This window comes from Hypomesus transpacificus, chromosome 2 (assembly GCF_021917145.1).
Source record: "Hypomesus transpacificus isolate Combined female chromosome 2, fHypTra1, whole genome shotgun sequence".
NCBI lineage: Eukaryota > Metazoa > Chordata > Actinopteri > Osmeriformes > Osmeridae > Hypomesus > Hypomesus transpacificus.
Window position 1 is genome coordinate 7,948,249 of NC_061061.1, and position 13,870 is coordinate 7,962,118.

Here is a 13,870-nt window from a genome sequence, read left to right on the forward strand (position 1 = left end):
TAGATCTGAATAGTCAAGGGATATGGTTTCAATACAATTTATTCAGACTATACAATTACATATGATTAAACAAAGCTTTGCTGATCAGTCATTAACGAAGGAGGTGCCATCCACACAGATTGTTCGTAAGAGTGATAGAGAACTATCACACATGCAATTCCTTATATAAACTTTAGATCAAATGGCATTCTATAAGGTCAATCAATCAATGTAGCAAACTCTGTGATTGGCTAACTCAATTTAGTGACAGCTTGAAACAATACATCTCCAGTGTGTCCCAAAGTTATTTGATGTCACAGCTCTCTCCAGAGCAGTAGATAATAAAGCCACAGGGGTTGACCAATCAAATGGTCAACTGTCCTTTGTGTGACCATCTTCAAACAATACTTTTAATTAACATAAACAATGAAACAGGACAGAGTCCTTCTAGCCAAAGTTCAGAGCAACTGTCTCATTGACCCCTTACAGTAACCAGAGGACAGAAGGCCATATAAGATGCTTCACCCATCACCCAGGGCAAGCTGCCCACAGAGCCATCAGCACCTCACATTCCTTTGAACTCTACTTAATTATCTTCCCTTCCTGTCTCTTACCAATGAACATAGAAGATTATATATTTCATACACATACATCTGTGCATATGACCAAAATTTCTACAACAATACCTGCTTGTCTCCCAGCCTGGGTCAGCGTTGCTGGAGTGTGGAGCTGAGGAGCTCCAGGTCAGGAGGTTGAGTAAATTGTTCTCTCTCTGTGTCTGACTGACTGTCTGGCTTACTGTGCCTGGCTGACTGTGTCTGGCTTACTGCCTGGGTAACTGTCTAGCTGCCTGCCAGTCTGACTGACTGGTTGTCTGACCGTGTGTTCTACCACAGCATGCTGCACATGACTTGCGTGTTGGAAGTTGTGGATGTGTGTCTGCGTGTGTGTCTACTCAAAAAAGACTAGTTTGATAGTGATGGAGGAAGAAGGAAAAGAAACCGATCATGAAAGAGAGATAAAGACAGTTAACAAGCAATGGGAAGAAGTGAAGAGAGGCGGATGACAGAGATGCAGTCAAAGTGACAAAGTAAAGGAGAGATATCGAGAGAGTAAGAGGGAAGTGCAGAGAGACGTGAGCTGAAATTGACTCACCAGCTGATTGGACACCCAGGTACATTTCTCTGCACTGCTATCCAGCCAGCCATCCAGCACACACACACACACACCATCAACTCTTCTGCTGCCCTTGTCTGCCTTTGCCTAGAAGCCAGGCTATTACAGACAGACAAGAATAGGAAGAGGAGATACCCAGTATGCAAAGTATACACATGCGTTCTTAATATTTTGTTGATCATACCATGTATTATCTGTTCATCTCTCTTCGTCTTGATTAAATTTGTACAGAGTTGTATTGAATACTGCAGGAACAGAATTCTTTTCACTCTCTCTCTCTTTTTCTCCCTATCCGATTGTTGTGTCCCAGCTCCTGCTCCTCATTTGTCCTGCTATGATACCTTAGTAATTACAGTACCCACTATGAGACACGCTTCAACAAGCAGTAACCAGGCAACAGGCCAGCCACTCACAGATAGACAGACACAGAAGAAGACTTAGAATCCGCTGTGATTGCCAAACTTTGGCGCCGGTTCGCCAGTAAATTAAGTATTCAATTCAAATTTTAATTGACTTCTCTGAGTGTAGGTTTGTTAATCATGCGTCAGGCTCACCCTCATGGGTTATAGCCTTGGTAGACTACACAGGTGGAATAGTAGTAATGAAAATGATAATAACATTTAGTTTGTTGCATTCAAATCTGAGACATTTAAACCAACATACAGATCTGAAAGATCTACATGTTGTCCAGATCTTGGTTTTGTCACTTTCTCCAAGGTTGTTTTCAGTAGCAACAGAGAAATCCCATTACGCCGGTTTGCAGATAATCAGATTTGAATCCAACAGGCCTCGCCTCACCATGCTCCATCCGGATTCTCTGGCCTATGTCAGGCATTAACAAGTTTGGCATTCGGTGTACCCATATCTGCTCTCTCTGTGCCTCTGTCACTGTAAAAGCAAGGAGCATACAATACCTGGGCCTGTATTACCACTTAAACAGATACTTTATTAGGTCTGTTAAAGGGGTGATTGACTGGGTTGTTGGGGTATTTCACACTGTTCCTTAAGGTCTCTGAATAGTGTATGTAACATTGGTTGGGCTGAAAATGGCCCGGCTGCTGTTGTATGCCCCCTGGAGCTTCCTGTAAAATTGTCTCGGGAAAAAACGCTAGGTTTTCTCCTTTTATGGTATGCTCATGAATATATAGATGAGCTGCGCGCTGACTGGTTGGTTTTCAACGAGTGAACTGCTGAGCAAAAACGCAACACGGCCAACAGCACTCACTGAAACATTGAAGGTGGAGACTTAAAATAAAAACGTGCAAATAAATCTATTTTGTCTACACAGCACTGTTTTCAACAGATTGACTAGACATCATTTGAGATGATAACGTTAGTTGTTTCCACTTCTGTTGTCGAAGCAAACGGGATCGACTAAAGGCCAATTTATACTTCCGCGTTTTTACGGACACACACACAGGGAACGCCCTCTCAGTCAAGGAACTCCCTCTCCGAGCCCCTCGCAGAGCTCTGCGTGCACCCCCTGATTTTCCTGACTATCCGCCCGTCCGTCATTTTACAGATACCCCTTGCCTGTGATTGGTCCGTATAAGAACTGCTTGAGTCAGGGGCGGGGGCGGGGTTGCCGTGACCAACAAGAAAACAGAATCCTTTGACTGCCATTGTTGTAAGTTTTTAAAATTGATATTTCAGCTAAACAATACATGTAAATCAGCATCTGAATTAAAATGGAACGAGAAATGGGCAGTGTAGTTGATGAAAATGTGCTTATTTTATTGATGAAACGGCTCATTTGTAAATTTGCTCCGACTTTTCAATAACCTAGCTAGCATCACAGTGCAGCGCCATCTACTGTTCTGGCGGTGAATTGCTTTCAGCACGCAGAGCCGTCGGAGTAGTATAAATTCAACCAATCCGTCTGACTCCGTGCGTGCGTAGGTGGTTAACGTTACAGTTTAGCAACCAAACTATATTGTGATTCAACTCAGCTTCAGTTAGCTAGATATCTTGCTGAAAAAGAAAAAGAAAAATAACCTGACAAAGATTTGGACAAACATGCATCGTAAATTGTAGATTTACATGACAACACGGGTTATTTATTCGAATGAAACACAGTCAGGAGCATGATATATTGCGTTAGCCCCATTGCCAATAAACTAGGCTAAAACATCACACATTCTACCCATGCTCTTGCGTTAAGCAAGCTAAACTAGTTTACATGCTTACAGTGTAGGTGTTTTCGCAATCTAGCTGTTCTTGCATTCCTTGCAAATCAGCGTTAATAAAAAAGCAGATGAGCTAGAGTATAGCTAACATTGACTCGACAGGCATGGCTGATGTTTGTCTATACCGTAGCGTAGAAGATCCCTGTGCAGTTCGACCCTCAATTGCTCGAACCATTTCACCAAGGACGGTTTTGAAAACATGGGACAATATAAAGCCGGATTTGCTATGAAGTTGTTGCTGAAAAGAGGTGCATTCCGACCTTATGTTCATCACAACCGCAAGCTGTAGTATGATTTTGTCGGTAACAGTTATAAGCAATGCTAACGTATCCTCTATCTAGCACCTGCCTTTCTCCAGTTCTTTCAAATAGATAATCTAAGTTTGCTAAGTAGGTGAAGGGTAGGTATGTTGATGTGTTTTGAAACGTATTTAGCATTCTACCTAAACTAGATACAGGAGACGTTAGCATTGCTAATAGATTAACTGTTAGCGTCAAAATCATACTTACAGCTTGCGTTTGTGATGAGCATACGGTTGGAACAGCACCTCTTTTCAGCAACATCGGCTTAGAAAATCCTTCTTTAAATTGTTCAAGGTTTTCATTCAAAACTGTCTTTGGTGAAATGGTTTGAGCAAATGAATAAATGTGTCGAACTTCACAGGGATCTTCTCGAAAAACAACAACCATGCCCGTCGAGTGTCTGGATTTGGAAGATTATGAAAAGTGTCAGCATTCCCAGTACAGCCTGGAACGCTGCATTTACGATGGTCCATTTTCAATATACTTTAAAAACGTTAAAACTTTCTCCTTTGTTGTTCGCATGGAAGTACACAGAGAAGCGCACAGCTAAACTAGTGTCTGAGATCCTGGGCCAGAACACCAGAGGTCTGGTCTGTATGTAAATGTTGTGGCGTGACAAAGGTGATGCTATATTTGTGACGTTAAAAATACAGCTTTTTCAAGACCGATCGTTATACAGCTGCAGTTTCAAGTTGTGAGATTTAGAAAGGAAAGTGGTGTCAATGGACTTTGAGGTTCACGGTATGTCCATTTTACCCACCTAACTGTCATAATTCAACTATGACAAGGTAAAATTGGTTTTGTAATCAATGACCCTTTAATGATTTTTAAGTGTGGCGTTGGCGTCAGATCCTTATGGTTGCACTGGTCTCAGATCAGGGATTTCTAGTGAAGGAATGAAGCGGTTTTCGAGTATTGTGACAGGCTTGAGTCTTCTTGGACCACAGTGGCGTTATGGCGTTATCCCTTGCTCTCTGGCTGATATGTCTTAAGCACTGTCTGAGAATACAGTTGTCTTTTGTTGATAACATTTCCCTCGCAGATCACACACACCAGAGTCACAAACTTTTGGCTCATATAAGGATTTCTTATAAGGAAGTCTTTTTACTATTTACATTTTTTATCCAGAAACACTGTGATGTGTCCGTATTTGGATTCAGCACACAACAGTCCAATTATAAAAAATGGGGTTCAAATGCTCTGGTGTGCATGAAGGGGTTGAGTCCTACCAAGATAGCATTGCAAATAGAGCTAATCTCCCATATCTAAAAATTGGGATTAATTGGTTCATAATACCTTTTTCCAGTTTTCAGTAGTTCACTGGTTGTGCATCATGATCCAGGCCTGTCAAACCTGCTGCTCCAAGTCTTCACAATTGAAACTTTGCTTACTTCAACCTGTGTTAAACTGTGCCTGAAGCTGTTCTCCTGTGAGCCACCTATTACTCAAGATGTTGACTCTGAACTTCTCTTCTGATTCTGTTGGGTCTTTAGGTCAGTCAGAATAATTTCCTGTCAAAGTTTCTTCCAGTTTCCAAGTGCCTTTGGATGTTGAAGGAAACTGGACTACCTTTTCCCTGAAATAGGCCTTATTTGCCTTATTGGAAACTTTTATTTTAATGTTTGGCAGGTTACCACTTGCCTTTGTACCATTTAAGGTTATTAACAGGACTCAAACGGCTTGAATTTGAGTAAAAACATGAAAAAGGGTGGTGTTCAAAAAACGTATGTGAGTATGTGCTTTACTGGTGCCTACCCTCCACAGCCAGACATTAACATCCCATTCTTAGTCATCAGGCTAGTTTTCTACTGTCCTGCCTCAGTCACAGTGGGTTTTATCTGGTGTACAGGACAGGGCAGTGTGTTTTGACTCAGAGACTAGCTCTGACAGGCTGAGCCCCCTACAGCCAGTTGTGGCTCACACAGACACACATTTAAACACACATACACACACACACACAAGCATATCCAAGCCTTTGTAGTAAAGCTCCATGCCCCCAGTCCAGTCCCCTATCTATTCCATCTTCCTAACCTGATTTAGAAACTGAATTGTGTTTCTCCTCCCTAACAAGGTATGCGTGCACACATGTAGAATGGCTTCTACCTACCTTGTTTCCCGTAAGGAAATGAGGATCTCCGAAGAGAAGTATTACACTGAGCCTGCCTACAGCAATCAATACCTTAAGGGTTGGGATTGGGCTCAAAACAGTTAGTGTCCTTTCTTGATTCGTTATGCTAAACTTTCCTCCCTCCCCTCTTTTCTGTCTATTATCACCCTTTAACTCTGTGTAGGGCTGTGATTAGTAGTAGATTTGTTGACTTGATTAATGTTATTGTATGGAATAGACACTCAAATGAGTCTCAGCCGTTATTGTGTTATTCACACTGATTTTAGGCTTCTATGGTTGTCTATTATCACCAAATTGATAGTTTGTTAATGGCTGGAAAACAGCAACAACAAACGCTGTAACTGCATGCTGACACCCATTTATTCCTTTTAGAAATAGAAAGAGGCAGAATTAGACATTCCTGTCACACCGTTTAAAAGATTAAATGGCATAAATTACTGTCAATCAAAGTGGATTTAAATGCAAGTAAATTAACAGTGTAGTGCGGTCATGGCAACAGTCTGTTTGGGTGAATACTGAGCTGATGGCACTGTTACCATAAGATTATTATAAAGAATGTCAACAGTTTTAAAGTTATTATTATAATTTTTTTATACTACTCTATGCTACTCGCAATGTTTTTGGGGCTATCTTGTTGTTATTATCATTGACCTATGCACTTTGTAAAGCTCTCTTTTGGAAGTTGCTTTGGATAAAAGTGTCTGCTAAATGAATAAATGTAAATGTATACATGTATCCTGCTTAAGATTAACTTCACTTAAGGTAAGCCAATTCCAATTGTTGTCTTGCTTAATTTATGGAAATGCTAGAATTACAGTAGTAGAGTTTATACTATAGTTTTTGCATCAAACACAACACAACGCGTTATTTACTGTCAAACTGAAGATGTGGTTTAATAAAACACATTTCAGCCTTATGATTGTTCCTCTTCATGGGTTTTATACTTAAGCCATGTTGTCCATGTGTCACCTGAACACAGAGCACACTGTATAGCCCTATGATAAATGGCATTACCCATCAGGTGTTTAGAGTTGTGTTTCAATCCATGTGACAAGCTTCAGTCAACGCTGAAACTAGTGGATCCTGTCCTCATGCTTTTATTGTTGTTCAATTACCCAAAGCTCATCAGAGTGATAATGACTGTCAGTAGAGGTGGAAGCCAAGTCCCAGGTTCTTGTCGTGTTCTGAAGAACTTTCATGATCAAGTTCAAGGCACCCATTTCATCAACCTCCAAGCTACTTAACGGAGAAGCACATCATAGAGGACTAATCGTTCCCTTTGATCTGTGTTCAGATCAAATACAGCAGTATTTGTTACGGCTAACACGTATGAATGTTTTTTCACCCAGAGGAGACAGCTGGCTTATTCAAGTGGAGCGATGTAGACACTCAGACTGGGAGTAATGGAGGTGCTGTGGATACTGGCTGGCAGGTGTCCAGCTACAGTTCAGTCACCTGGTCTAACACCCCCTTTCCCATGGGCATAGAATAAAAACACATGAACTCAAACATATTGCAGTTTTCATATTTAAACATTGACCAATACAATCTCAGATAAACATATGCCATTAAATGAGGTGAATGTACGCTATAGATATTGGTTTTGGTCCTACTGGGGCGTTTACATAATGTCACACTGGGTGTGTTGTTGTTTTGTGTCAGTTCTCTACGGTTTGGGTCATTCTCATGTTGTGTAACATCCATTTTCCAGATGGTCAGTAAACAGGACAAAGGAAACATGAAGAGGGTATGCCGGGAGGGGAGGGGGAGGGGAGGGTAATGCATAAAACGATGCATTTTAATGATGTCCTGGTATCACATCGAGTCCATCCTTATATGTCCTCATTGACACAATCCTGTGCATGTGTGTTGCAGCATTCCCTCCTCGCCCTCAAGTTCATCCTGACATTTGTCATTCCTGATGTCCCCAAGCACATCCAGATCAAACTTTCCAGGCTGGAGTTTGAATCTCTGGAGGCCCTCAAGAAAAAGGTGAGACACGGCCGGGGTTGAAGTGTGTTAGTTGGGGGTAGGAGGGGATGGAAGGGGGGTGGGGTGGTGGGGGGGGCTTATTGTACCGTGTTACAAGGGCTCTCTGCTATTTTGGCAGATGTTCAACCCCTTTTACATACCTCAGAAGTAGGTCACACACACACACACAGTGTTCCAGCCTGAAAGGACATACAACGTCGATCACTCGTTATTCCTGCACAACTAAAATAATGTTCTGGAATAAAACATTAGCATGCAACAGCTAATAAAGTACTGAAGTATGAGAAGGAGCTTTTAGGAAGCATGATGCAAAAGCAAAGAGCACTGCAGTTAACTCTGACACATTGTGTATGCAGGCCCTCACTGCTTCTCCGAGAGCACTCAGTAGTTAAGATAAATGGGTTTGTACTTAACAGTATTGATGGCCTGGTTTTGGTCTTGACATTTTGGTCTTGACCCAGATAGGGGCGGGACAGCTGTGTGCTACTCTAATTAGCCCAACCTATCATTTCTCAAAGAAGGGGCGGGGTAAAATAAATATTTCATTTTGATTGGTAATGCAGTTGCATCTTGTGTCAGCAAACGTTGAACTCAGCCGCGTTTTAATTTTAATTAGGATTGTGATTTCTTGGTTTGTGCAGAGCCAGGTTCCACGACGGTAAGTTGATAAGGCTCGGTGAAAACCGTTGCTGTGGAATGGTCTGCAATAATCCCACACATGCAATATCGAATGACAATTTTTACCGTAATACATAACTTTAAACAGACAAGATGCTGAATATCATCTTACTGCCGCCTGTGAGAATGTTCATGTATGTAATGGCTACATGTATTGCCTTGCCTGTTTGAGTCAATATGTTGTGTTCTATGTTTGAGGGTACATCACACAATTGTTTGCTGATTCTATATCATCTGTTTAATCCACTCATCCACCATAACACTAATAATAATACTTGGGGGTCAAATGGCTGAGCGGTTAGGGAATCAGGCTATTAATCAGAAGGTTGCCGGTTTGATTCCTGGCTGTGCCACATGACGTTGTGTCCTTGGGCAAGGCACTTCACCCTACTTGCCTCAGGGGGAATGTCCCTGTACTTACTGTAAGTCTGCTAAAATGACAAGAAAATAACAACAGTGGTTATTTTTATAGTCCCAAAATGGCATGACCTTTTGTTAATCAGGCGGGACATGTTCTACGATAGGCCTGACCCCCCTGACTCCACCTTCGCTCTGTCCCCTCCTGGCCAGTGATCTCGGATAAATGGATAGAAGGTCTAGTAGGCAGGAAGATAGACAGGCAGGCTGAAGGGCAGAAAGACAAGACATGCAGTTGATGATGGTGAGGAGAGCTGGTAAGAAGACCTGTGTTCCAGGATAGGTGTGGGTGAGAAAAAGAGCTGGGCCGAGCAGAGTGGCCATTTTGACTGTGCCACTTGTGCCCAGCATCTGACCTGATCAATCACATGCTGGCGTGCAGTACTGAGAGGAGCAGGTGTTTTGGACAGTGGAAATCCCCTGTACCCAGTGAACTTATCTGGCTGTCCTTCACACAGAAGCCTCTCAGAGCAGACAGAGTCACCAGATAAGTGGAGAGTAGTGAGTCGAATCCCTAAAACACTTGAGAAAACCACAGCATAGAAAGGAAAGTGCTTCAAAATTCATCTGAAATATCAGTAAAACTGTACTTCTGCGTCAGTGTTTTATTGTTTTCACAGCATAATTATTAAAATATCAACTATTTGTGTCACCATGAATTGGAAGGGTTAACTTTGAGCCTGCAAGCTTTCAGTATAGAGGCTTGTGTGCATATCATTTATAAGCCCTTAGCGATAGATGGAAAGTTTTTCAGCCCAGCGGGTGTGTTTAGCATTACAGCCTACTTCAAACAGTTCTCTGTGTATATCCAACAACACCCCAAAAACTGTTGTTCCATCCATCCATTTATCTTTCCAACCGTGTGTGGGTGTCTGTTTCTGAAAGCCCTTGGTGTTTGTGATGATGACATACGTTTTTTAGCCCGGTACTGCAATGGCGCTCTGCTCCATGATCAATACTAACTTGTCGAGATAATTAGAGCAACATGGCCAGTGCGGCTGCTGGTAAACCAGAGTATTAGTCCCCAGCATGAGCCACTGACGACTGAAGGCAGCTTGGACTATGTCTCTCAGCCTAATACTGCGGCTAGGCAATACACAAATGAGTGAATCTGTCAAACCTTGAGTCTGGCTATTGTATCCTTAATACTATCAAATTAGCTTGAGTCCACAGAACTTGTCTGTGAGTCTGTCTGCTTGCTTGCTTCTCTTGCTTCTCTGCCATCCAGAGGGAGATGAAGACAGTGTTTCCACCAGGATCTAGTAGATAACACAACATCAGTCAAGATCCACGTAGATTTATGGATTATCTGAGTCGATCAGACTCTCTCCATCCACCCTCTCTAGATTAAGGAAATCAGTGGTTCCGCCTGCCAGATTGGCTGGACGTTGGTTCGGATCTGCCAAGCTCTATTCCTGTGGGAGGCCATATAAATGTACCCCAAACCCTCCCTCCCCATCACTAAACAGACCCAGAATACAGAAGGCTCACATCAGCAGATCTCTCGCCCTTTATTGATCAGCCCTCTGGACTGAAACCTTAATTGCACGTAACACATTTGAACCCAGAAAGTAATTTGCTGCTGTGCGCCAGAGGCAGTGGAATTAATTGATTAAAATGTAACTCAGACCCAGATTGTAGCCTGGGGACAAGGTCTCTGTGATGTACAAACTCGCTTAATATCTAAATAACCCAATCTCAGTGAAAAACTCCAGGTCCGGCCCGACATCCAGATCCTCTCTCATAACGGAGATGTGATGCTATTTTAAAACCCTGGTTTCCTGACTTGAATGTGATTTCTGGCAAAATGGCATGGTAGGAGTATTTTTTGTTAAGACCAAGGGAACTGTGTTTTCCTTAAAGTTAACGAGGGAACTTGCCTTGACTCAAGGAGCAAAACAACTATATGTACATTCTCAGCCTCACACTATTTGCTAAATACTACACAGTGGGCCTCATATACGTACATTTGCAAACGTAGCGTTATTAGCGCCATGGCCAACCCGCAGATATGCGCACGCTGTGATACTTCAGTTTACGTTGTATTTACGAAACCTGTATGAAACCTGTATTGCATTGGGTAAACTGCGCCTTTCTACGCCCACTATACCGTACATCACAAGCATTTAAACGCGCAATTGAATGGGCCTCCTCTCTTTGTATTGAAAATAAACCTTGCCTCAGCTATGGAGTGTAGAAAGTCAATGCAGGTTAGTGAGAGTACACCGCTAGACATAAGAGAGGGAACACTCAAGGTACAAAAATGTTACTTTATTTAAATTCATAAGATAGAGCATTGAGCCAGCCACACAGATCTTCCGGCATTAGTTAGAGCCCCCGCACATAGAAACCCCCCCACTGGGCCAACCAAGGTGTCCGTCACTTGGACAGCCCCTCTAATTTAAACACCCCCACAGGGCACGGCAAACTTGTGTCTACACTTGAAATGGTGGGCTACCATTTCACCAGGAGGCATCTGCACATCCTGGGTAACGCCTGCTTTTAAAAGGCAGATAATTTTCACCACAAAATGGAAGCACGCTTTCACAGGCGGTTTCTGTACATACCGCGGAAAACATAATTAGGCGCACTTTACGCATCTCCTCCCATCTCTTTATGTGAATTCCCACTTTCCCCTTGACCCTCCCATGAATACATATGCATGACTCAGAAAATCGCAATTTGCCATTTTCAGTTCCCGCGACAGGCAGTCTGCGCTTTTCCCTCAGTGCGGCATGTTTGTACATACCTCGCCATGCTTTTACGCGCAAATTGCAAAAACAAATACGCCTGAAGTGGGCGCAAAAGCGTTAGTACATGAGGCCCACAGTGTTTTGCAAATCATTAAACACTCTTTTCTACATTAGACACAGAACTATAACATTATGTCACTGAATGGCCTTTTCAAGACACTGCCTTTTAAAACGAATGGATCAAACACGGGCGTCAGGTGTACAAGCACTAAAGTGCTTAATTGTAAACATACCAATCTGGTGTAAGCACTATAAAAAGTGGAAGAATAGGGCCAAATTTACAGTATCTAATGAAATTCGACCAACATTGGTTGACCATGTTGTGAACCATGGGGCAACATCAAGAGAGGCTGGACAGGAGTTCAGCCCAACCTCAGCAGATATACTGTTGCAACAGTAATTTGGACATTTCAAGAGCACAGCAAATGTATTTGCTGTGTTTACAGTATGTAGCCTACTACAGTAGTTGATTTGAAATATGTTCTGATCTTTTGCACAAAATGCAACCTTTACGTAGACAATGTAGAGAGTACAGTACATATTTTCATCAATGTGCAGTACTGGTGTTGTGCGTTGTGTTTGGTCAACATATTCATGTACCTTTACCTACTAAAGAATAGTTAGTGTAAAAGTGTTTTAAATTGTGTAAAACAGTCTGTAACTGGTTCAAACAGTCACATTTTATGAACCATGTGTGTGGCATACGGTGACAGAATTGGGTTTTTATACATGATTGTATAGTTTTGAAGAAGGTTTTTCATTTTGAAAAAGATTGGAGGTGTTCTGCTACTTGTGTGTCTGGTTGTGTGTTGTGTTTTGACAAAGTGAGCCCTGTTTTCAAAATTGTGCTTAAGCAATTGGAAAAAACTTTGATTTATTGACGGAAATCTTAATTCCATGTTCGTGTTTTATTTTAGAAAATGCTGGAAGCCACGGGGATCACAAAGACAGTCCAGTGAGGAGGAGAAGAGAGGCCGCCACGTCAGATACTGACTAGGCGAGGACATGCTGCTGTCCTGGGGACTGCCACAACTAGTTTACACCACTGCTAACTGAAGAGGGGGTACTGAAGGGGGGCTGGTTGGTAAATAATTACTGTTGTAAAAGCATAGCTACAAACCAAATGATTAAGTTGGCTTTTGTATATCATTAAATGTAGGGCCTATGAGTGTATGGATGGGTATTACTGTAATTATTAATGGTTGCAAACTGTATAGTTATATAAATCAACTCTGTAATGTCCTACCTATGGAGGAATAGCAGAGTTGGCTGCATATGTGGTATGGGGGTGAACTTCTTAGCATAAGTATTGTATCTTCATTTGAATTTGGCTAATCTCACATTGGTTAAGTGTGGCCTAATAGGTGTTTTCTTATCTCACACATTACTGTCGCTATGTGGTCGGTCCTAGGGCCTTCATAGGAATATTAGTCAGTATTCCAAACCCAGATAACTTGATCATGATACATTCACGACTGTTGACATATTAGCTTACCAGAAACTGAAATCACTTTTATAGTTCTCACAAACTGCTGCAGCATGTATGCTGAATTGGTTTTGAATTTGGGGTTGAAATTAGCCTCTGGTATTGCACTCATGTCATGCACTCATTGAGAATCCAATGGAATCTTGAAATACTTAAAATCAAAAGAGTAGCATGTAAGATAAGTGATCAGCTTTATGTGATGGTCCAGTATGGTATTCAAATTGAAGCCGCACCTACAGTACAAGTGACATTGGATTTATTTTATTTCAAAGATGGCTATCAAATTGTTTGCATAGTTTGTGCATTTTGTTTTGTAAGTTATTTGGAAACTTAGACCATGTCCTCATTAAAACAGTGCCTTTTAATGTGATGTGCTATCTATCGATCTTTGTTTCATATAGGTATATATGTACAACACGTACTGTATTTATATACACACAATATACAGCACCGTTTGCAATATTACCATCTTTATCAGCGTTATTGAAGAACTGTATGCCTTTGCTCAAATGAACTAAAAATTGTGCTGAAAAAGAACGTTCCTGTTTATTTGTAATGTGAATCTTAATGTGGTTACTTTACCTGTGCAGGGCTGTTTCTAGGGAGGTGGCACTAGGTCAAAGTAAAATTGGTCTATTTACGGGGAACCTAGCAAGGAACTAGGGGCTTAACCAAGAACTGGTTTGGTATTTCCAGAGACATACATGCTTCTGCAAATGCAAGGCTGGTATGGTTACTTGAGTGCAGTCAGGTAGCTTGTAAATCAAAGGAAG

The 13,870-nt window shown here is 41.8% G+C and overlaps 1 protein-coding gene across 2 annotated transcripts in view; it reads left to right on the top strand.

Annotated features, from left to right (window-relative positions):
- ano10a (anoctamin 10a) overlaps nt 1–13,467 on the top strand; it is a 24,959-nt gene extending 11,492 nt beyond the window's left edge. Inside the window, exons 13-15 of one of the 2 annotated variants that reach the window (XM_047037521.1) lie at nt 7,483–7,518; nt 7,647–7,763; nt 12,529–13,467. In XM_047037521.1, the coding sequence (XP_046893477.1) occupies nt 7,483–7,518; nt 7,647–7,763; nt 12,529–12,570 (195 nt within the window). In that variant the 3' untranslated portion in view covers nt 12,571–13,467. The remainder of the gene's footprint in view (nt 1–7,482; nt 7,519–7,646; nt 7,764–12,528) is intronic. The other variant, XM_047037530.1, reaches the window with a different exon arrangement.
- Nucleotides 13,468–13,870: the final 403 nt, after the last annotated feature.